General features: G+C 40.7%; 1 protein-coding gene across 5 annotated transcripts in view; it reads left to right on the top strand.

The window, feature by feature from the left end:
* The window catches only part of KCNAB1 (potassium voltage-gated channel subfamily A regulatory beta subunit 1), a 458084-nt gene that overhangs the window by 179640 nt on the left and 253220 nt on the right, over nucleotides 1–25224 (top strand). For 2 of the 5 annotated variants that reach the window (XM_068992387.1, XM_068992235.1), the window contains exon 1: nucleotides 1375–1595. The exons of the other annotated variants lie outside the window; for them this stretch is intronic. In XM_068992387.1, the coding sequence (XP_068848488.1) occupies nucleotides 1375–1595 (221 nt within the window). Of the gene's footprint in view, nucleotides 1–1374; nucleotides 1596–25224 lie in introns of those variants that run through there. 5 annotated transcript variants of the gene reach the window in all.

Below are 25224 nucleotides of genomic sequence, written 5' to 3'. Positions count from 1 at the left end.
GGAGTTGCTTTGAATCTGACACTGAACCAGGCAATGTTTCTGCCTCATAGAAACATTCAGAGAAGACAGGAGGTGACTTGCTGCCTACCCTTGACCTGGGGATAATGCTTGTCCTCACCAGCTGGTCATAGATAACCAGCAGGCAGTGAACATAGTCCCAGTCACATGCCCTGGACCTTTCTGGATGATGACTTGGACCTTCTGCTTAGCTAGTGCAGCCCCCTTCTGGGTGGTACCGAATTACTGTCTCCTCTCCCATCCTTCACCCTCCTTTGTGAGCCAGAATAGATTTTGCAGCAAGTTAGGTTACTTGCCTGAAAAGTCTGCACTGTCTTTTCAGTAAACTTCAAACTAATTTGCTTAAGAAGTAAGTAACATGCAAATGTGAAATAATGCTGGTAAGGCTAATAACAGGGATTTCAAGCTGTGTTGTAACAAACCAGTCACAGAGTATTCACGTGTTAATTCACTGGCATGTTCTCTGGCAAAAGCATCCCCATCCTTCCTTCCCCCATTCCAACTGTTGTGCTGCAGCAGAATTTGGTCTGAGTCTGGGCAGAGTCCCTCTTGAAAGCAGCCCTCCAGCTTCTATTACAGCAAGAGTCTGGCGAAAGTGATTCTTGCCTTCCCCTCGCACACAAAGGCAAGGAGCTCTTTAAAGGAACCTTCCTGCTCCTCCATGCAGCAGCAAACTGTGTGGGTACGGATTCAATGACCCAGGCTTTTGCCTGAAAATGAGTGGGGAGGGGTCTTGAGGAGCTCCCAGGACCTCCCGGAGTGGGCCAGGGAGAGAGCTGACAGCCTGAGTGGATGGAGAGCACCGGTCCCTGGGGAGCGGCTTGCCATTAGCTGCTTCTTGGGATGCTCCACACGCCAGTAGAACATCCTGCCTGTGGTCCAGAGGGTGCTAGCGGCGCATCTTGCGGTATGCCTGCGTGGATTTGAGCCATCGCCCAGAGGCGAGCCCGCATTCAGACACGGCGGACGGGCTTCTGGCAGGGCTGCGTGCAGTCAGCACGAATGCTTAGCTCCAGGCGTCTGCCCAAGCCTCCCGACTACATGGATTTGGCTGTTTAATCAAGCGAGATTACTGCCTGGGAAGATTTGCGAGCCTGATCCGCGCTCCAGCTGCTGTGACAACTTAAGGGCTGGCTGTTTACTTCTGTTGGTGTCTGGGACTCTGTCCTGCACCGCAGCCACTCCTGCCACTTTCCCGGACTCTGAAGTCAGCCGCGAGGACTCCTCTGCCGGCATTCCGAGGAAGAGGGAGCAAGGAGGGGTTAAAAGCCGAGCAGACCCTCCCAACTGCTCGATCTCTCCTGACTGCCTGTATTCTGGGATTCTGAGAGGGACCGCGCGGTGCCCGGGGAAGCAATGCAAGTCTCCATAGCCTGCACCGAGCATAATTTGAAGAGTCGGAATGGTGAGGACAGACTTCTGAGCAAGCAGAGCTCCACCGCCCCCAATGTGGTGAACGCAGCCCGGGCCAAATTCCGCACGGTTGCTATCATCGCTCGCAGCCTAGGGACCTTCACCCCTCAGCATCACATCTCTCTCAAAGAGTCCACTGCAAAGCAGACTGGCATGAAATATAGGTATGGACGTACTGATAAGATTCCCTCTGCCCCGGGTTCTGTGTTCTATTACAGGTGTAGTGGAGACAATTCAGCGGTTTTGAAAAGTGACTTACTTATTGGTGGGCTGCTTAATTTAGAATTTGCAGGTGTCTTTAAAATAGGAAAGGTGTCTTTCCTTAGGAAAGTGGAAAACCCAAGGTGGTTGTGTGGTGGTGTATTATGTATAGGATTTAAAAACTGTGGCCCATTTTGTATATTCTAAAGTGTTATGAACACCTTAGGAGCTATATGAATTTCGTCTTCAGAGAATAACACAGCAGTTGAAAACTGGTATTGAGATTACAGTAGCTTTTCAATAGCAAATGTGCCTGTCCTATTTTATGATACAGACTGTAGTTTCTGTGATTATACGATTAAAATTAGTTTTCCATCTAGTACTGTATTCTTATCTTTTGAAAGCTCATGGTGACAAATGCTGGGCAGTCTTTTAAGGAAGTTCTGTTACAGGGAAGAAACACCTATACTGGTAACTTAGTTTGAACATTGACATACTTAAACCTAAATTATTCTTGAAATACAGTGCAGACCTTATGAAATATAGAGAAAAAGTCAATTGTAATATTACTGATTTCTTCATAAATTTTTAAGCTCCCCATCCCTCTATGCTGCTTTCCAGAGCTGGAAATCTTCCTGGTAATAGTTGATGCTCTCTTTAATAGGGAATGACTGAAATTTGAAAAGTAGAAATTTTCATTATTCAATTCTGTGACTCTTGCCTCCTCATTGTATTTGTTTTGTGCTGAATCGTTCTGACTTTATTTCTTTAAAACTCCTGTGCTTTTTGTCTCTGAAAGTCTTTGCAGATGTACAGAAGAGCTTATGATGCGTTTTCCAAAGGCTTTCTAGTTTGTAGACACAACTTTGTCCATTATTTATATTTAACTTTCCCTCATCTTTGTTAGGAACCAGGTTTTAGGATGAAAGGAACTTAAGGCAATTAAAATAATGCCCGTGAACACTTAAGACTAGGTTTTCCTTGTGGGGATACTGAAATAAGCATTCAAACCAATTTCTATAAAAGTTGTCCTTGAAAAAAGTTTCTTTGCAGAGTTAACAGGGAATCTCATTGAAAAAAACAGCAAGCCCTGTTGTTTTGGTATATTTTTGAGTCATTAAGAAATAAAGCCTTGAATCTGATGGGGGTAGACTGACTAAAAATTTATAGCTAAAGCGCTTTGCCCCAACTGCAGTACAGTGCAAGCAACCTAACTCCAGGCAACTCCTTGAAGTATCACTGGTGTGAGGACCTCTGCTTTTCTTGATATTTCCAGGGTGGAGAATGGGGCCCCATAACAGGCTGATAACTAAGACTGCAGTCTTGAGTGCACTGGCATTTTCTATTGCTGCTTCTGTGGCACACACCCAGCCTCTGCCCCATGGCCACAATGCACTCCGTGTGCACTTCAGCTGCTCTGATGGAGATGGAGAGGAGTTGCTGCCTTCTTGGGCAGGGTCTCTGGGAATGGGACACTCAGGGTTAAAGCTGACTGCAGAGGTAATTTGAACTGTGGCCTTCAGCAGCACCTTGAGCTCTCTTTTTGTAAGCCAGAAGGGATAAAGAGTAACACCCTTCATTTCTTGTGGCAGAGTTTCATAGTTGCTTGTGAATTAGTGTATTGGAAGAGTTTCATCTTACGAAAGCAGGAGATTTCCATTATGGTTTTTCTGGTAATATAGCTCAGCTCAGTTTGACTGATAATACACACCAAAGCTCAGTGTATAAGATTCACTTGGGCATCTTTCATTACTAGCAACTAAGGATAGCTCTTTACTGACAAAAAGCTAGCCATCTGCAGTCTTCAGGATAACTTGAAGTATTTGTTGTTTATGGTGACTGGACATTACCTGGTTTCCACTCCCCCTCTTATTCTGAATTGTTCCATCTATGACAGGCAGGTGGCTTTGTGTGTGAGTGTGACTTAACTCCTTTGTCTTTCAAATTCTACTTAGAGTGACCTTTTAGGAAAGAAATCAGGAGATTATGCCAAATGTACACTAAGACTTTCTTAGGGTTGGAGAAAGAAAGAAGAGAAAGACAGAAGTGGGAGGGAAAGAGACTATAATATACTTTATAAAAATGATAGAAATAGTTTATTAGTTATATTTTTTGACATTGATGTCACTAAAATATATTGTGCTAGCAAAGACTATTTATTACTAATAATGTAGCAAAAAATTAAAAAAATAAAGCCATAGACTTGGGGAGGTAATTGGCTTGGGTAAACAATCAAGAAGAATGCCTGAAGGAACTAGAATGGAAAATCAGTGGCTAATTGTGTTTATAATAACATTCTCATCCTTGAAAAGGATTTCCATCGGCACAACTTAACTGGGATCCATGAATCCTATAGAAAGTAAAAATATTGTCTTTCTGTGTATATTTTTGAGGAGAGGGTTCATAGCATTGGTCAGAATTTTTAAAGTGTCTACCACTCAGTAATTGTAAAAAAAAATGTTATGGAATGAAGAGATATCCATTTAATCAACAAATATTTACTGAGCACCTGTTCTGTGGCAAGAACCCAATTAGAAATGGGTACACAAATGTATAGAAACCAGATAAGGTTTGGGGTTTGCATTCTTAGGAAAACAGACCATGGATAAGCAAACTCACAAATACATAATAATTTTCTACTATAAGATGTTTTTATGAAGGCCATATTTGGGGGGTTCATAGTCAGACTTCAACCAATCTATTTCTCCATTTTGAGGTTACTGTCTCTGTTATGGTTACATCTTGGGGAACAAGTCATTGTGCCCATATCTGCCATCTATTTGCCATCCCAGGGACTTCTTTCAGGTTCCAACCTTGCTGTAGGGGGCTACCTGGCCATTGAGGACCTACTTACAACCCTGAGTAGAATGCTTTCTACTCATTTAATACGTTATGACTTTAAAGGCAAAACTCACCGCTTATAATTTCCATCCTGACGTTGCCAACCTGACATTAATCAGGAACTCGTGAACTTGAGATTTTAGAAAGAATCAATATATACTTGTATGAGGCATCTGAATTTTGTAAGAATATCCAAAGCCACTTTTACCTTCACATCAGCATTGTGCAAGAATCTTGCATAAAATTAACTATTGTTTCAAGGCTGATGGTGAGAAAAAGAAATCCACCAGAGCAATCTGCTATTCAAATGTCACTGTAAGTTCAAGAGAACAAAATTCCATCTAACATTTATCTTGGGAACTATCTTGTGTGTAGATAATACAGGACTATTGTATTTCTTATAGTTTTTATACTTGTGCCTTATTAATACATGAGAGGTCCTTTATCTTAGTTTTGCATATATTTTTAATATTAGAGTTCATCACACTGTTAGAGTTTGATATACACTGTGCAGGTATACATGATAGATGTCTACATGATATATATATATGTGATGGGTATCACATAGAGGTAGATACATACATGAACCTTTTATCCTAAGAAAGGCAAATCACTCAGAACAGAAAATAAGCCAGCTTTTTTTGGTTGCTTTTGTTTGATTGATTGGTTCGGGTTTTTTTTAAGCTTTTTTTTTTTTTTTTTTTTAGAATGATCCAGCTACTAGTGACGAATGTGATCTCAGAGCTTTTGTTATTCATATTTGAGCACATTTGTGCTGATAAGCTACTTCTCTATTCCAAAATTTTTACTTTAGTTCCAGAACAAGTTGAATGTCAATGAACCCAATTTCATGAAAAAAGTATTATTTGTAACATATACATTTATATCAATATAACTTGGTGTTATATAGTTGCATAAAACAGGCTTTGAAATTCTTAAGAGAATTATTTACAAGAAGGAAATTGCCTGAGCAATAATCTTTAATTCCACTATAAAACTTCTCCTTTTTTGGAGTCAATCCGCTTTACCTTTTTTTTGGTCATTATTAAATTTTTTAATTGAAATAATTATAGATCACAGAAATTCACAAAAAAATAGAGGGAATTTTTATGTAACTAAATGATTTTTCTCCACTGAGAACATCTTGTATAACTATAGCACCGCATCAAAACTAGTAGATTGACATTACTGCAATCCACAGAATTTGTTCAGATTTTACTGGTTATCATGTATTCATGTGTATGTATTTCTATGTCTGTGCAATTAGCCACATGTAGAAGTTTGTGTAACTGCCACCACAGTGAAGCATTAGAACTGCTTCATCACCACAAGGCCCCCTCATACTACCCCTTTACAGTCACATCCATGTCCTCTTCGCAGTCCCTAATCCTTAGCACCCACTAGTCGCTGATCCTCTATAATTTGTTGTTTCAAGAACATTATATAAATGGGATCATGCAGTCCGTAATATTTTGGCATTGGCTTTTTCCATTCTGCATAACTCTTTTGAGACTCATCCAGATTGTGTGTATCAATAGTTCATTCCTTCTTCTGACTGAGTAGTAGCTCATGGTAAGGATGTTTCACAATTTTTTTAACCATTCATTCAGTGAAGGATAATTGGGTTGTTGTCATCATTAGATAACTTCAGATTAGAGAATTATTCCCAAGTTTCTTCATTGCCATTCTGTAGCTCAGGGGATAAAATCCCAGCTACCTAGCATGGTACCTGAGATCCTTCATGGTCTGGCATTCAGCATGCTTTACAATCACTACTCTGTTCTTATCTCTGACAACTTTTTTTTTTTAATCAGAAGTACCTGCTTGAGAGAGAATTCCTTATAGTACCCTGGACCTTCTTGGTTTTTTTATGCCTCTGTGTCGTTTTCCATGCTGGTCCTTCTACCCTGGAATTCTCCTACCTCCTTTGAACAGTTAGGCAAGCTACTATGCATCCTCTAAGACCCAACTCTAGCCTAACCTTCTTTGTGAAACCTTTCCTGGCTTCACCCCATACAGCATTAAGTACTTGTTCTTTAGTGCATCCACTGTATCTGATTCTTATTTCTGTTATGGAAATTATTGATCACGTAGTGTTGCTATTACCCATTTGCATCTGTATCTTCCCCATTAGTCTGTAAACAGCTTGAGGTTTGACTCTGGCTCATCTCTATAACCCCAGAGTCTAACCTGGCACATAATAACTGCTCAATAAATGTCTGGAAAATGAATGACTACACATGCAGGATACTGTATAAAATGCTGGGGATACAGAGTAAGGATCCTCTCTTGAGTATTTCCAGTCTAGTATGGTGGTGTGGTGTGTGTACTCAGTCATGTCCAATTCTCTGTGACCCCATGGATTGTAGCCTGCCAGGCTCCTCTGTCCTTGGGATTTCCCAGGCAAGGATACTGGAGTGGGTTGCATTTCCTCCTCCAGGGGATCTTCCCAACCCAAGGATTAGACCTGTGTCTCTTGCATTGGCAGGCAGATTCTTTACCACTACATCACCTGGGAGGCCCAGTGGCTAGATACCTGCATGAAAAGGCTGCATATGTTAAGTGATACAAAGAATAATTGTTGCTATAGTTTGAGGAGCCATCATTCATCAGGGGCTGTAGGAGTTAGGGAGAGGTTTCTTGAGAAAGATCAGGGAAGCTTGATGTTGAGAAAGGAGAAATACCAAGATGAGCAGAAAGGAGGATGAGATCTGATAGACTGCAGCAGAGGAGCAGCCTGTCCCAAAGGCTGTGCATGGAGTCCTGAGAAATAATGGAGTAGGGCAGAGAGTTCATACAGGGAAGCGGTGAGAGGGCATCCTGTAGAGGCAAAGAGGAGTTGGATGTAAGGGGAACATCAGCAATGAAGAATCATTTCAGAGTTTTGAACAAGGTGTCTGGCAGAGTTCTATTAAAAAGAAATTAATCTGGCAGCTGTTCCAAAAAAAAAAAAAATCTAAGAGTTGTAAGTTTGAAACAAGAAAATTTATGGTGAATTCCAAGGCATTTTCTATTTTCCTATAAAAATAAGACTACATAAAAACGGCTCGGACCAGATGCCTTTCTCAGGCCCTTCCTCCTCTAGCCTCTTTATTAAAGCACACATCTCATCCACAGTTCTTTACCTCCCACGAATGGTGGGCAGATTTTGAATCAAAGCAATTGAAGTGAAAGATCAATCTTGTCAGCTGATTACGTAAAAGGCACTGAATGTGTGTGAGTGTGTGTGTATGCTTGTGAGCTTCCGTATGGGGAAAAGTGGGAGGAAATAGGTGGGCTGAAGAGGAGGAAGGGGAGAAGTGCCAGCTCTGTGACTGTGTTTCAAATAGAAATATTTGATTTTAGTCCAGAGAAGAGAGCAGCTTGGATATTTAAAATGCCGTTTTCGGGGAGAGCGGGTAAAGAATACAATTGTCATTTTCACTTATACGCGTGGATGTGGGCTTTCCTCTCTTCCTCAAAGCAAAATGATGAAAATGGGGGAGGTGGAGAAACCTTCCTGAAAGTTGGTTGCTGATTCAGTCTCATAGAGTTTATTCCACCTCTGCAAGGCATCAGCCAGAAGTCTGGCATCCATGGGATGGTGAGAAAATGGTAGGAGGGGAGGGAGCCTCCTGCGACTGGTAGGCAAACATAGTTCCAGGTCTGTAGCTCTGGAAATGTATATATGCACAATCTGTGCGTGTATGTGTGTAGACACATGCACAAGTAAAGGAATCTACCCAAGGTATTTCCAGAAAGAACTTGTCTTCTAGCTGAGATCTTCAGTTGACTTACTACATTTGGAGCCCTTAATCCTAAATCCATTCAATGACCCTCTTTGGACGTTGCACTCATTATAGAAATTCTTTTTTAAAAAATTTCTGTAAACATTTGCACTTGTGGTAATTTGAGAAATGTTCTGAGAGGAGGAGAAAAAATTCCATTACATTGAAAAGGAAAATCAGATTCATAAGTTTCACTTTGATTTTTTGAATTCATTTCATCAAATGCATAGTTTGTCATTACTATATGAATTCATGAACAGATGAGACTTGGGTCCAGTGAATTGATCAAAGTATAGGACTCCTGGTTTCTTTGAGTATGTTTCACAACTTTTGTTTTGAAAAAAAAGAGAATACCATTTTATGAGAAGAACTGAATTCACATGTATTGATTCATCCATTTCCTTATAAGAATTTCAAAGCCATTTTGGGAGTCATCAGAAATAATAAAAAATAATGTGATGCTGCAATTTTAATCATGTTGTGTGCTTAAAAATATTTCTATGACCAGTTTTCCATTCTTTTCAGAATTAGAAGATAAGAGTGATAGAGATGGAAGGATAAAGGCCAAAAAAAGTCTTTCAAATTTCCACTTCAATATTGAGAATTTTTAATCCTATGTAATCACAGAAATAAATGAATTAGCAGTGGTTGTTGGCACTGAGGAAACTTCAGATTCCATCTAGTTCAGTCATATCATTTTATGCAGAATGACCAGTTCCTTGATCACAGTTATTCAAGGAGCTGATGAAAGGGTCAAGGTCAAACTCAGGTCCTGGCTCCAAGAGCAGGATTCCTTATGCTCTGTTAGCTTCTACATGGTAGCTCCTTGATCATGCCCCATTTTTTAACACAGGAAAGAAGCACAGAGCATGAAACACTTCTAGAAGAGACAATTTCTATACGTGTGCGTAGTCTGCAGTTCAAGCTTTTATCTCTAGAAGAAGGAAAGCCCTGCTGTGCATTCGAAGAGCCAGAGCAGCTTCCTTCATCTCCTGCAGAGTAGTGAGGACCCCAAAGTGCCCCCGTGGCAGCTCTCTACTTATACTAATTCTGAAGCTGAACATAAATTAACTTTCAGATGACAGTGTGCTTGGTATCACAGTTTCTAAATAACTGGTGTCTCAGAAAGAAATCTACAAACCCTTGGGCACAGGTGATAGGACAGGAATACATGTCAATCCTGGATATGAAATGCTCCTTAGGGCATTCAACACTGAACCTACTTCACTCTCCTCCATGCTTTGAGAGATTACTTTGAAAACTTGCTCCTGAGACTCAGAATCAAAATACATTAAAAAACCCTCCTTGCAGGTTGATTTTCAGTTACTCAGATTGGAAACCAAAACAGAAGCCCAGCAGTGATTTTTTTTTTTTTCTTCTTGGAATCAACAACTAGGGAGGACTCTGAGAGTCCTCACACAGGCCATCTGGTCCAGCTCTCATGAGAAATCTGTCCTGTTTTTCCAATTTGCACTGTGCAGCAACTACTTGTAAAGGCCCCTGAAGAAATATTGTGTAATCTCCTTTCACAGCAGTCATGAAAAAAAATTTTTTTTGGCTCACTTTTCTATGAATTAGAATCATTCAGTAAGCTCTGAAATCCTCAGAGGAAGCAATAAAGTGAGGGCTCTTAGAATTCTTATCTGTCATCTGGACCCTAATAGTCAAAGTCAGGCTGAAAATGATAATAGAAAATTGAGAGGCAAGAAAGCAAGGGCACAGCAATGAGGCAAGATGGGGAGCACCATGATGTGCTGGAGGCTCCTAACCTCCTGTTGATATCTGGGGAGGGACAGTCTTTCCCATTCTGGTCCCAGCACCTGATCTCCTGGCCTGACTATTCTGCTGCTAAATGATCCAAGTCAAAAAGATACTTCACCATGAGACAATTCCTCCTTGTGATCAACTCAGCTCCTTTCAAGCTGCATTGGAAGCTTCTTGGTTTGTCCTCAATTGAAAGGAAAATGAAAGTGTTAGTTACTCAGTCGTGTCTGACTCTTTGCAACCCCGTGGACTGTAGCCCACCAGGCTTCTCTGTCTATGAAATTCTCCAGGGAAGAATTCTTGAGTAGGTAGCCATTCCCTTCTCCAGGGCATCTTCCTAATCTAGGGATTGAACCCGGGTCTTGAGATAGCTGTAATTATCTGCTTCATAAGTCCTCTGGTACTTGAAAACCATTACTATGACAGCCTTCTAATTTCTAGGATGGTTCCTCCTCCTATACTTCATTTTCTGATTCCCAGCTGCAATTATGATTCTCATCTAAAACCTCTATCCATCCAGAGCTGGATACAATTCCAAGTATAGATCTAGACTTTTTAGTACAGAATCATAAGGTTACCTAATAACAGAAACATGCTCTGTCCCCTTGTCTGCGTTCCATTGTTATGCTTACTGTTTTAGAAGAAAACAATAAATTTTACCATTCTGAGCCAATCTTTTAAAAAATTGGTCTGAAACATTTTAAAATGTTTTGACCCATTTATTTGAATAATGGAGGATCCCTCTGCTGATATGTAGCAACTCTGATGAGATAATATGCTCTAAAGGTTTTAATGGCGACAGTTGAAATCTCTTGGATTATAGAAATATGAAAAAGGTTAATTCTGACATGTAACTTTCAATAGCATTTGACTTTCTAGATAGAAAAACTAACAGCTTGCAATATGATTAATTTGCCTTTTGATATGCTCTTATAGAGAGTCTTTTAATCTAGCAGGTTTTAATGTAAAAGCAACTGTGCATAACTAGTTTTATTAGCAGAAAAAGTTTTCTGTATTGGTAATTAACATCTTCCAAGACAGTGTCCCTGAAGGGACTTAACCGCAGGAAATTCCAAGCATAGTGTTCTCCATGATGAGTTTGTTATCTATTGGAAGGCCCATCTGCTTTGACAGAGCTCTTATATAAGAAAAGTGAGCTTTTCCCTGAAGAACATATGCTATTAAGGCACCCTCTTTTCCATTTCTTTGAAATTAATTTCCACATTAAACTTGGTTTTTGTGTTATGGGGTTTTGTTGTTAGTGTCTTTGGCCTGACACCACAGCAACAAGCTTGTTATAAAAATCAACTGCGTAAATAATATGGGTTTAATGAATGCTATTCTCTCAACAAAAGCCAGCAAAGAATTCCTCTGAGGCATTTGATGAAAACAGACTTTTTGACTCACTCCTTTTCCATTTTCTACGTCTATATGAACAAGCACTTCTGCATTACGGAGTTTTTGCACTTATTGAAAAGAATGGAAATGCTCAGAAGATATCTTCATCTGATCACAGAAGGTTTTCATCTTAATGGAAAACATAGTTGTTCCATTATGATGAAGAGAAAATAAGCAAACTGTTCAAGGAGCCTCAGATAGAAAGTGGGAGTTGGGAAATTCATGGTCTAGCATACAGCTTCTCACTCAATAATGGGTTACCTTTCATTTCTAAAGAAGTTCAAGATTTCAGTTATACTCAAATACAGTTTTCCCAAAAGCAATCTTTTAGAAATCAGGAAGGGTATCTTAGTCCATAAAAACACAGAATCATTCCTTAACCAGAGAAGCAAGTGTATGTTTGCCTGAGGGTTCCAGACTCCACCAGATGTTTCCTAAGCTCTTCATCAGGACTTTCTGAGGTCCTATTGCAAAACAGGAAGTAATTTAGAAGGAGACATGGCAAGTATCTTTAGGAAGCAAAGCTGGGCGTCTTATACTGTAGTAATTTCCGATTGCTCCTGCAATAAACTGCCATGAAGTTAGTGCCTTAAAACAACACAAATGCGTTCTTTCACAGTTCTGGAAGCCAGAAGTCTAAAATCAAGTTGTCAGCAGGGTTCTGTTCCTTCTGGAGGCCACAGGATAGAAATTATTTCCTCACCTTTTCCAGCTTCCTGAGGCCACTTGCCTTTCTTAGCTCATGGCACCTTCCTCTGTCTTCTAAGCACCTCTCTCCAACTTATGGAGAGATTGCACATCTCCTCTTTCTCACTTTGATCCTCCTGCTTCCCTCTTATAAGCACTGCTGAGACAACATTGGTTCCAGCCAGATAATCCAGGATAATCATCCCATCTCATAATCTTTAACTTAATCACACGTGTAAAGTCCCCTTTACCGCATAAGTTAACATTATTCACAAGTTCCCAGTGATTAGGCTGTGAACATCTTTTGGTGGCCATTAAACAGTTCTAGGCTCAGATCATGAACTCCTTATTACCAAATTCAGACTTAAATTGAAGAAAACAGGGAAAACCACTAGACCATTCAGGTATGACCTCAATCAAATCCCTTATGATTATACAGTGGAAGTGAGAAATAGATTTAAGGGCCTAGATCTGATAGATAGAGTGCCTGATGAACTATGGATGGAGGTTCGTGACACTGTACAGGAGCAGGGATCAAGACCATTCCCATGGAAAAGAAATGCAAAAAAGCAAAATGGCTGTCTGGGGAAGCCTTACAAATAGCTGCGAAAAGAAGAGAGGCGAAAAGCAAAGGAGAAAAGGAAAGATATAAGCATCTGAATGCAGAGTTTCAAAGAATAGCAAGAAGAGATAAGAAAGCCTTCTTCAGTGATCAATGCAAAGAAATAGAGGAAAAGAACAGAATGGGAAAGACTAGAGATCTCTTCAAGAAAATTAGAGATACCAAGGGAACATTTCATGCAAAGGTGGGCTTGATAAAGGACAGAAATGGTATGGACCTAACAGAAGCAGAAGATATTAAGAAGAGGTGGCAAGAATACACAGAAGAACTGTACAAAAAGGATCTTCACGACCCAGAAAATCACGATGGTGTGATCACTCATCTAGAGCCAGACATCCTAGAATGTGAAGTCAAGTGGGCCTTAGAAAGCATCACTATGAACAAAGCTAGTGGAGGTGATGGAATCCCAGTTGAGCTATTTCAGATCCTGAAAGATAATGCTGTGAAAGTGCTGCACTCAATATGCCAGCAAATTTGGAAAACTCAGCAGTGGCCACAGGACTGGAAAAGGTCAGTTTTCATTCCAATCCCAAAGAAAGGCAATGCCAAAGAATGCTCAAACTACCGCACAATTGCACTCATCTCGCAAGCTAGTAAAGTAATGCTCAAAATTCTCCAAGCCAGGCTTCAGCAATACATGAACTGTGAACTTCCTGATGTTCAAGCTGGTTTTAGAAAAGGCAGAGGAACCAGAGATCAAATTGCCAACATCTGCTGGATCATGGAAAAAGCAAGAGAGTTCCAGAAAAACATCTATTTCTGCTTTATTGACTATGCCAAAGCCTTTGACTGTGTGGATCACAATAAACTGTGGAAAATTCTGAAAGAGATGGGAATACCAAACCACCTGACCTGCCTCTTGAGAAATCTGTATGCAGGCCAGGAAGCAACAGTTAGAACTGGTCATGGAACAACAGACTGGTTCCAAACAGGAAAAGGAGTACGTCAAGGCTGTATATTGTCACCCTGCTTATCTAACTTCTATGCAGAGTACATCATGAGAAAGCTGGACTGGAAGAAACACAAGCTGAAATCAAGATTGCCGGGAGAAATATCAATAACCTCAGATAGGCAGATGACACCACCCGTATGGCAGAAAGTGAAGAGGAGCTAAAAAGCCTCTTGATAAAAGCAAAAGAGGAGAGTGAAAGAGTTGGCTTAAAGCTCAACATTCAGAAAACGAAGATCATGGCATCCGGTCCCATCACTCCATGGGATATAATAGATGGGGAAACAGTGGAAACAGTGCCAGACTTTATCTTTTTGGGCTCCAAAACCACTGCAGATGGTGACTGCAGCCATGAAATTAAAAGACGCTTACTCCTTGGAAGAAAAGTGATAAGCAACCTAGATAGTATATTCAAAAGCAGAGATATTACTTTGCCGACTAAGGTCCGTCCAGTCAAGGCTATGGTTTCTCCAGTGGTCATGTATGGATGTGAGAGTTGGACTGTGAAGAAGGCTGAGCACCGAAGAATTGATGCTTTTGGACTGTGGTGTTGGAGAAGACTCTTGAGAGTCCCTTGGACTGCAAGGAGATCCAACCAGTCCATTCTGAAGGAGATCAACCCTGGGATTTCTTTGGAAGGAATGATGCTAAAGCTGAAACTCCAGTACTTCGGCCACCTCATGTGAAAAGTTGACTCATTGGAAAAGACTCTGATGCTGGGAGGGATTGGGGGCAGGAGGAGAAGGGGACGACCGAGGATGAGATGGCTGGATGGCATCACTGACTCGATGGATGCGACTCTGAGTGAACTCTGGGAGTTGGTAATGGGCAGGGAGGCCTGGCGTGCTGCGATTCATGGGGTCGCAAAGAGTTGGACACGACTGAGCGACTGAACTGAACTGAACTGAACCACATGTATCATGCAAATATGTTATGCAGAAGAGGGCCAAGTAAAAGAAACCAAAGCATCAAGCATTACATCCTCATTACTTTCTCTAGCATCTGAGACTCACTCAGGTGAGGCAAGACAGCAAAAGTAATAATGAGGTCATGCAATATGCAGGGCGATGTGGATTTTTCTCTGTCTAAGGCTACAGCTTAGGTTTGAATGAGAATAAAAATTCATATTTACAGTGTGTAGCTTCAGTGTGAAAAAGTTTAAACAGTTTTATCTTGACCTGGGTAATTACCATAATGGCAGCTATTGCTTGAAATTTGTTCTGTTTCTTAGGCCCCTTAATGCAACATCCGCTAGAAATATTCCGTTGTTGTTGTTGTTTTAATTCCAAGACCTAAGTAAAAATTGGTAAGTGGACAGTAATGAAAAGTCAATGGATAGCCGTAAAATCAAGCTGTAATTAAAATTTTCATGACTCCAGAAATATATATAACTGCTTCCGCATTTCGTGACTGCAGTCCGTCAGCTCGGGAGTCTCACTTCTTCCGAGTTACCTGGGGTGTGGGAGCCATGGCAGCACATCTTTCATCCTGATATGATGTATCTGTGAGGCTCAGTGCATATAATATAATGTAATATAACTTAACCTTCGGAGAAGGCAATGGCACCCCACTCCAGTACTCTTGCCTGGAGAATCCCATGGACGGAGGAGCCTGGTAGGCTGCAGTCCATGGGGTCGCTAAGAATCGGACACGACTGAGTGACTTCACTTTAACTTTTCAGTTTCATGCTTTGGAAAAGGAAATGGCAACCCACTCCAGTGTTCCAGAAAACTCATACTGTCCCTTCCTCCTTAGTGTTGTCAATTAATGGTGGTGCTGGGGACAGGAAAGTAGGAGTTTCTTGCAAGGATATGAATTTCTTTCTCTGAACTCTTCTATTAAATATTTTCTTGATCTCATTAGGTTGGTCAGGCATTTTATTTTAATGACAAAGATATTTTTATTCTTATTCATAAAATTTGTACATATTCTGATACAAATTTTCAAAATTTTTAGCAAGTGTTTTATTTCTTTATTATTTTTACTATGCTGGGTCGTCATTGCTGCACAGGCTTTCTCTAGCTGCGGCGAGTGGGGGCTACTCTCTAGTTGCAGTGCATAATTTTCTCCTTGTGGTGGTTTCTCCTGTTACACAGCACGGGCTGTATGCCAGGCTTAGTTGTCCCTAGGCATGTGGGATCTTCTTGGACCAGGGATTGAACCCATGTAATGAATGGCAGGTGGATTCTTAACCACTGGACCACCAGGGAAAGCCCCAAATTTTCAAATGTTTTAACTCATCCATTTTTCCTCTGTGGTGGTTGGTCTAACATACCAATAAGAAGTAGTTGGTTGTTCCTTAGTTTTCTTCATTCTTTTCCAAGACCCTTGGCTCCTCTATCACTGCCTAGAATATTGGATTTTGAAGAATTACACTTTTGATGCCAAATCATTTAATTTTGCATACCTTCTCTGGGCCTTCAAGCAATAAGTACCAGATTATATCAGATTTAGGGAGAAATGTTAGTGGCTGTAGATCAGTGTGAGTTAGAAAAGATTCATTTGGAATTCAGAAATCGGAAGAGTCAAGAGTTAAAACTCACCCTTGGGTTATAATTACCTCAATCATGACCAGCTTTTGTTTCCTGGAGCCTTTAAAGGACACAATACTTAAGTGAGAGGGAAGTGAGGAAATGAGCTCTTTGAGACCTTGTTGATTGCGGACTGTGCTACCACTCTGAACTATAGAGCTGAGTTGCAAAGAATGGGTTAGAATGCAATGGTGGAGGAAGTAATTCTACAGTAGGAATAGGAAAGTGTTGTTGTAGAACACTCACAGGGCTATGTAACAACACCTGCATTTTCAATTCAGTTGACCATCTTTACATGAATGTGACAGTGTATTTATAGTCATCAGTGAACACCAACCCCCTTAATAGTACATTGAGGGCAGGATGGGGGAGAACCAGACCTATCCTTGATACCCCCAGAATTATTGCCAGCAGGGTCTATTTTCTAACTCAGAGAAGATATTTTCCTAATGTAAACACAACAATAACAACATTGGTTAATGTCAACAACAGAAAAAAAATGAACAGGTTGAAGTCTGCAAGTCTATTCAGCTAATAAACTTGTTTGATTATAGATCATTGATGGCCACTAATGAACCAAATGTGATGAATTTAATGTGTATTTCAATCTTATTTCTTAGCAGGAAAGTGGTATCATATGACAATGTCATTGATCAAAGTATTTGACTTTTAATAATGATTAGTTTTAGAAATAAAGACTTTCACAAAATGTTAGTTTGTAATTTTTCTTGCTTGTTACTCTTGCTTAGAATATTAACCTGATGTATACCTACTTTCGGAGAAGGCACTGGCGACCCACTCCAGTACTCTTGCCTGGAAAATGCCATGGACGGAGGAGCCTGGTAGGCTGCAGTCCATGGGGTCGCTAAGAGTCAGACATGACTGAGCGACTTCACTTTCACTTTTCAGTTTCATGCATTGGAGAAGGAAATGGCAACCCACTCCAGTGTTCTTGCCTGGAGAATCCCAGGGACAGGGAAGCCTGGTGGGCTGCCATCTATGGGGTCGCACAGAGTCGGACACGAATGAAGCAACTTAGCAGCAGCAGCAGCATACCTACTTTGAGATGGAAATACCTTGGGGGCAGGGTTTGACAAAAGACAAATACTAATTATCCAAAATGTCTGAGTAACATTCTGTTCCACCAAAATCTGACTTTATGTGATTGCCTCACATAAACATTTAAACCAAGGAGTTGAAAGAGCTTAATTAGTGCTATTTTTATCCTTGAGCAAAATTCTGAAAGGGGTTAGCAAGTGGTGTTATGTCCATTTTCAGTTATAGAAACTGAGACATAAAAACAGAACCTAATGACATCTTGTACAATCCCAAATATTGAGCTTTCCATTTCAATTCTAAGTTCAGACAGTTTCTGGCCAATGTTTTCTTATGGTGGCCCAGCATTTGTTTATGCCAGTTGTGACTCAGGACTAAAAGGAATCCAACATGTGCAAGTGGCATTTCTGGACGAGGTTCTATCTTCCCTTGTTGGCATGAGCCACGGAATGGTCCAGGTACATGGTATCCGTCATTATTACTCTGACCAGAAAATCAGGGCAGAGGTTGAACTGGAGCAGCATAGTGGTACAAAGAACATATGGGCTCAGGGCTGGTTCAGAATCTATAGGCTGATGGAAAGTTTAGCAGCCATTATATTTATTTTTGGCAGTTCAAACTATTCGAAGTTTTCCTCCAGTGGAAATAAGGACATCTTCAGGTCTTAGTAGGTACATTTATATATAGCTCAAGAAGGTAACAAGTATTTTAAAGGTGAATTTTTGGCAAGTATTCATTATACATATTTAGTACAGCAAGGTGTATGTGTGTGTATTTAAGGTGCAAACGCAAAACGTGGAGTACTAGCAGTAAATAGGCTCTGCAGGAGCATGCCCAATAGCTCCCAGTATTGCAACACTCATTTACCCAGCTTTGTCTTTTTTTTTTTAATTGAAGTATAGATGATTTTCCATGTTATATTAGATTCTGGTGTACAGCAAAGAGATTCAGTGTTTTATATATATATATACACACACACACACATATTAAGTTTTGTATATATATATATATATATTCTTTTCCACTGATTTATGACAGGTTTTTATATATTCAGTTGGCTGATGTATATTCAACTATATCGAATATAGTTCTCTGTGCCATACAATAGGACCTTTTGTTTATTCATTCTATATATAATAGTTTGCATCTGCTGGTCCCAAACTCCCAAACCAACCTTCCCCTGCCCTCCTCCTCCTTGGCACCCACAAGTCTGTTTTCTGTGTCTGTGAATGTGCTTTTGTTTCATAGATCTATTCATTTGTGTCATTAGATTCCACATATAAGTGATATCATGTGGTCTGTCTTTTTTTTTCTTACTTTGCTTAGTATGATAATCTGTAGGTCCATCATGTAGCTGCAGATGACAGTATTTCATTCTTTTTATGGCTGAATAATATTCCATTAAGAGCTTATTTACTTGGTGGCTCAGTGGTAAAGAACCCACCTGCCATGCAGGAGACAACGAGTTCGATCTCTGGGTCAGGAAGATCCCCTGGAAAAGGCAATGGCAACCCACTCCAGTATTCTTGCTTGGGAAATCCCATGGACAGAGGAGCCTTAAGGGGTACAGTTTATGGGATCACAAAAAAGTTAGATATGACTTCGTAAGTCAACAACAACAAACAACAACAGTATACCATTATGGGTGTGTGCATGCGTATCCACCACATCTTTATTCATTCATCTTTTGATGGACATTTAGGTTGTTTCCATGTCTTAGCTATTTTAAATGTTGCTGCTGTGAATATTGGGTACATGTATCCTTTTGAATTATAGTTTTGTCCAGATATATGCTAGGAGTGGAATTGTACATAGCTTTGTCTTTACTAGCAAATTTCTTAATTTCTCTGTACTCCAGTATCTGTAAAATGGACCTGGTAATCCTTTATGGGATTGCTTTGGAAGGTTACATGTGAATGTAAAGTACCAACTGTTATCTGTTAAAATTCTCAATAATATCAAAAAGAAAGTTGACAAGAATGAATGAAGCTCTATGAGCACATGTTGATATCATCACAATAGATCTTTCTTTAATCTTTTTTTTTGCTTTGAAATATTCATATTTTAATTAGCCCCAGTCTCAGCCCAGTATCTGGCATTTTGTAGGTGATCAATAAAGTTCATTGGATGGATAATAGGATGCATTAATGAGCCAGTTTTCATCAGTTTCTAAGGTTTCTGTGGGATTGTATTGCAATGTAAAAGTCTTGGCTTCCTGTGCAGGCTTTATTCTATCAGACTTGTCCTCTTCACATCCATGATGAGTTCTTCTCTCCTTTGAAGGCAGGAATCCTGTCTGTGTTTGAGCTTAGCTACTGAAGAGCCTGACCTATCCTTGCTGTCCCCCACTGTTTCTATTATATCTACTTACACCCAGCCTTGTGCCAGAAAGGAACGTAAGGTGGTTCCCTAAATGGCATGGATTAAAACATGAAAAAAGAAAACTAAAATGACAGAGTAGAGACAGGGATTAAGGTACTTGTAATCATTTGTTCTAAAACACGTACATCCCTTGAGAAAGATCTACTGGCCATGCACTGCGTTGCTCCAAAAGAGAAAAGTGCGTCCATGTGCGGGATCCTGGGAGGAGGGCTGTGTGGAGACCATTTGAGTCTTTGCTTTTTTGGCTTTCTGCTACGAATGTGGGTCTGCATAAAATGGTGACCAAGTTATCACTTGATCCTTTACAAAGAAGGGGATAATGAAAGCAAGATATTTATAATACTAAAATCTTTGTGGTAGTAAATAGATTAAAGCATAAAAAGAATACCTGAATGCAAAATACCAGACTTTGTAGGCAAATTATTTATATTGATAGTCACAGGTTCATATTGATTAATTATGATAACTGTTTCAAACCCCTTCAGTGAGTTGAATTTTGAACACATCATGATGTGCATTTTGAGCTGGTTAGATTTTGCCATGACACATCCAATCACTCTGGCCTTTTATCAAGGGATACAGCAGCTGGAGAGCCTGAATTCCTCAGGGGTTCAGGTAACAGGTCCTCCTGAAGCCCTGAGTCCAGATCCACTCATTCCAGCCAGAGTGAGCTACAATGTTGTCTTCTAAGATGCAGGAACAGAGAAGGGATCCTCTGGTTTGGTTGCAGTGGGGCATTTCATTATCTACTGAAAGATATTAACATATGTGGCTTCTCTCTGCATCTTTCTACTTTCTTTTCTCCATTCAGATAAGTGGTTCATGCTTTCTTATTTGCAGAAAGTGTGATTTTGTTTCCCAAAATCTAAGCCTGTTGAAGAGACTCAGGTTTTAGAGCAAAGGCACTTGCCAGATTAAGCCGAGATTCTGATGGATGAGAGGTTCAGTGAAAGGTCTTTGGCCCCATGAGTCTTCCTCCCTGATAGCATCTAAAGAACATGATAGGACCTCAGAGGAAAGGGCCCTATGGTATCAGAGAGACTGGGTCCTCAGGCAAGGGCTCAGCTTCTCCCCACATCTATGAAGTTACCGGTGTGGCTTGAAGGTAGCAGAGTCAAGGACCATATGTTCTGGGACAAAGGCTGTCTCTAGGATAACAATGGACAGATGACCAATAATGGGAGGGATTCCTTAATACCTTGGGAGGGTAAGATTGGGACCTTGACCTGACTTCAGTAGTACAGAGGGAGCAAAAAGAGAGCTGCTGCTGCTGCTGCTAAGTTGCTTCAGTCGTGTCCAACTCTGTGCAACCCCATAGATGGCAGCCCACCAGGCTCCCCCATTCCTGGGATTCTCTAGGCAAGAATACTGGAGTGGGTTGCCATTTCCTTCTCCAATGCATGAAAGTGAAAAATCAAAGTGAAGTTGCTCAGTCGTGTCCGACTCTTAGTGACCCCATGGACTGCAGCCTACCAGGCTCCTTCATCCATGGAATTCTCTAAGCAAGAGTACTGAAGTGGGGTGCCATTGCCTTCTCTGAAAAAGAGAGCTGCTGCTGCTAAGTCGCTTCAGTTGTGTCCGACTCTGTGTGACCCCATAGACGAGAGCCCACCAGGCTCCGCCATCCCTGGGATTCTCCAGGCAAGAACACTGGAGTGGGTTGCCATTTCCTTCTCCAATGCATGAAAGTGAAAAGTGAAAGTGAAGTCGCTCAGTCGTGTCTGACTCTTCGCGACCCCATGGACTGCAGCCTACCAGGCTCCTCCATCCATGGGATTCTCCAGGCAAGAGTACTGGAGTGGGGTGCCACTGCCTTCTCCGAAAAAGGGAGCTAGTGTTGTCTAAAAGTTAAATTTCCTGTCAGCTTGGCAGGAGAAGCTCCCTGAGTTGAAATTAAGTGAAATTATAGAAAAACTTTAGCACACTATATTTCTTGAACATCTACGTTTGTGGCCTGAAACTCGTAGTTGCTTTGTGTGCATTTTGAAAAGTGGACGAGTTGTACAGGAAGACAATCCAGACATCATTTCAAGGTGGGAAACCAGCCAACCAAAGTAAGAAGGACAAGGAAGAGGACAAATGCTTCCTGCTAGAGACATTAATGCCCAGGCTTCATCCTACAGAGACTACAGTGTCGCTTAGTATCTACAGAAGATGAGGCCCAGTAACCCCATGGATAACAAAATCCCAAGATGCTCAAGTCCCTTATACAAAATGGCCTAGTACATGCATGCATGTAACCTCACACTGCTTTCGATATACTTATAATCATCTCTAGATTACACATAATACCTAATATAATGTAAATGCTATGCAAACAGTTACCAGCATATGGCAAATTAAGTTAAGCCTTTTGGACCTTTCTGGAATTTTTTTAAAGAATATTTTTGATCTGTGGTTGGTTAAATCTGTAGATGTGGAACCTACAGATACAAAGGGCCAAGTATATACAGATTTGTTTTAAGAATGGCAGAAGTTATTTTTTATGGAAATATGGAAATTTTTTGTTTGGAAATGTTTTCATTTCTATTTCTTTCTGTTCTACCTTCTCAAGAGTAGAAATTATTTATATAGTTAAAAAGTTCCTCCTACCAGCACACTTATTTCTCAAAAGAATGGTTAAGTGGTTTCTACTTCTGCTTAGGTCAAGAGAGAATTTTATTAAATTGAAAGTTGAGTTTGATGGTGCAGAGCCAAGTTAAAAGAGAAAACTAAGGGCTCTGAAGTTGTCCTGGTGCTATTACCACCACTCCAAGGGAGGAGAACTCAGGCCCAGAGATAAGGCAGAGTGATACCATCTCAGGGAGGCTGTGACCGACCACATTATTATTAAAATACCATGCAGTGTTCTAACCATGAAATAGTAGGAGTTAGAGGGCAAATCTCGGTATTAAACTGTTGACATGAGAGCTTTTGCATATGTAGTTGTGATTATCCACAAAAGAGTAAGTGGAGCTTCCCTGATGGCTCAATGGGTAAAGAATCCTCCTGTAATGCAGGAGATACAGAGAAGGCAGGCTCAGTCCCTGGGCTGGGAAGATCCCTTAGAGGAGGAAATGGCAACCCATTCCAGTATTCTTGCCTGAAAAATCCCATGGACAGAGGAACCTGAGGGGCTACAGTTCACAGAGTTGCAGAGTTGGACACGACTAAGCACAGAAAGGAGTAAGTATTATGCAGAATAAATAGTTCCTAGAAGAGCATCATGCCCATATATGCGGATCCTTAACTATTAAGGCCAATAGGATTTCAAAAGAATGGATTCATTCAACAAAAACTCCCTGAACACCTGCTCTGTGCTCTGGGTGTTGAGGATAAGCAGGTAAGCAAAATGGAGTCTTTGTCTTTTAAAAGCTTAAATTTTAAAACAAGGAGAAAGAGAAACAAAGTAAATATTTAGCATATCAGGAGCTAAAGACCTGCTATTTGAAGATAAGCATGGCAAGAGGCATTGGCTCCTGGAGGGTGCTATTTAAAGAGGGTGGACAGATAATCAAAAGGTCTACAAATGACAAATGTTGGTGAGGATGTGGAGAAAACAGAACTCTTGTACACTGTTGGTGGCTATATAAATTGATGCAGCCACTATGGAAAACAGGATGGATTTTTCTCAAAAAACTAAAAATAGAATTACTGTATGACCCAGCAATTCCACACCTGTGTATATATTTGGAAAAACCAAAAATACTAATTTGAAAAGATACATGCACCCCTATGTTCATAGTAGCGCTATTCCATAACAGCCAAGACATGGAAACAAACTTAGTGTCCATTAACAGATGAATGGATAAAGAAGATGTGATATGTACATACAATATAATACTACTTGGTGTCAAAAAGGGTGAAATTTTGCCATTTGCAGCAACGTGGATGGACTTGAAGGGCATTATGCTAAGTGAAATAAGATGAGAAAGACAAATACCGTATGATATCACATATGTGAAATCTGAAAAATACATCAAACTAGTGAATGTGACAAAACAGAAGCAGACTCACAGATACAGAGAACAAGCTAGTGGTTACTGGTGGGGAGGTTGGGGAGAGATAATATAGGAGTGGGAATTGGGTGGTACAAACTATTGGGTGTAAGGTAGGCTCAAGGGTATATTGACAACATAAGGGTTATAACCAATATTTTGTATAACTGTAAATGGAAAGTAACCTTTGAAAGTTGTATTAAAAAATAAAGAAGGTGGACAGGAATGTTTTTTGATGACTTTTGATGATGAACTGGAAGGTGAGCAAACAAGCCTTTTAAGTATCTGTGGGAAGACTAATGCAGACAGAGGAAATAACAAGTGCAAAGGCCTTGAGCCCTTGCTGGGTCTGGGAACAGCTGAGAATCCATTGAGGTTGGAATGGGCCAGGGAAAGAGAGGAGCAGCCAGGAGACAAATCTGGAGGGTCTCGTGGGCCATGGTTAGAACCTTGGCTTTAATTCTGGGTGAGATGGAGCCATTGCAAGATTTCGAGCAGAAGTGTGTCAGATTTGTTATAGGCTTTGTAAAGATTGCTTGGGTATCTTGGTGGATAATAGACTGTAAGGTACAAGTGCAAGTCAAAAGACCACTAAGGAGGATGCTGCAGTCATCTTTAGGAGGATGAAGGTGGCCTGAACTGGGGAGAAAGGGATGGAAGTAGTCAGATCTCGGGTAAGCCAGCCTGTGGTGATAAATGGGGACATCCTCCCTGTTCACTGTAATACTTAGACTCAAGTTTAAATTCAGCTGTGCCACTTACACTGTCTTTGATGCTGGATTAGCTTTTTATCAGTCTGGAGGATGACAGTACCTATTTTATAGGTTGTTCAGTACAGTTCAGTTCATTCACTCAATCATGTCCAACTCTCTGTGACCCCATGGACTGCAGCACACCAGGCCTCCCTGTCCATCACCAACTCCAGGGGTTTACTCAAACTCATGTCCATTGAGTCAGTGGTGCCATCCAACCATCTCATCCTCTGTCATCCCCTTCTCCTCCTGCCTTCAATTTTTCACAGCATCAGGGTCTTTTCAAATGAGTCAGTTCTTTGTATCAGGTGGCCAAAGTATTGGAGTTTCAGCTTTAGCATCAGTCCTTCCAGTGAATATTCAGGACTGATTTCCTTTAGGATGGACTGGTTGGAAATTCCTTGCTGTCCAAGGCACTCTCAAGAGTCTTCTCCAACACCACAGTTCAAAAGCATCAATTCTTCAGTGCTCATCTTTCTTTATAGTCCAACTCTCACATCCGTACATGACTACTGGAAAACCCATAGCTTTGACTAGACGGACAAGTGTCAGCAAAGTAATGTCTCTGCTTTTTAATATGCTGCCTACGTTTGTCATAACTTTTCTTCTAAAGAGCAAGGGTCTTTTAATTTCATGGCTGCAGTCACCATCTACTGTGATTTTGGAGCCCCCCAAAGTAAAGTCTGTCACTGTTTCCACTGTTTCTCCATCTATTTGCCATGAAGTGATGGGACCGGATGCCATGATCTTCGTTTTCTGAATGTTGAGCGTTAAGCCAACTGTTTCATTCTCCTCTTTCACCTTCATCAAGAGCCTTTTTAGTTCCTCTTCACTTTCTGCCATAAGGGTGGTGTCATCTGCATGTC

This window comes from Capricornis sumatraensis, chromosome 1, assembly GCF_032405125.1.
Source record: "Capricornis sumatraensis isolate serow.1 chromosome 1, serow.2, whole genome shotgun sequence".
Classification (NCBI taxonomy): Eukaryota; Metazoa; Chordata; class Mammalia; order Artiodactyla; family Bovidae; genus Capricornis; species Capricornis sumatraensis.
This window is presented reverse-complemented; position numbering and strand designations above follow the sequence as displayed.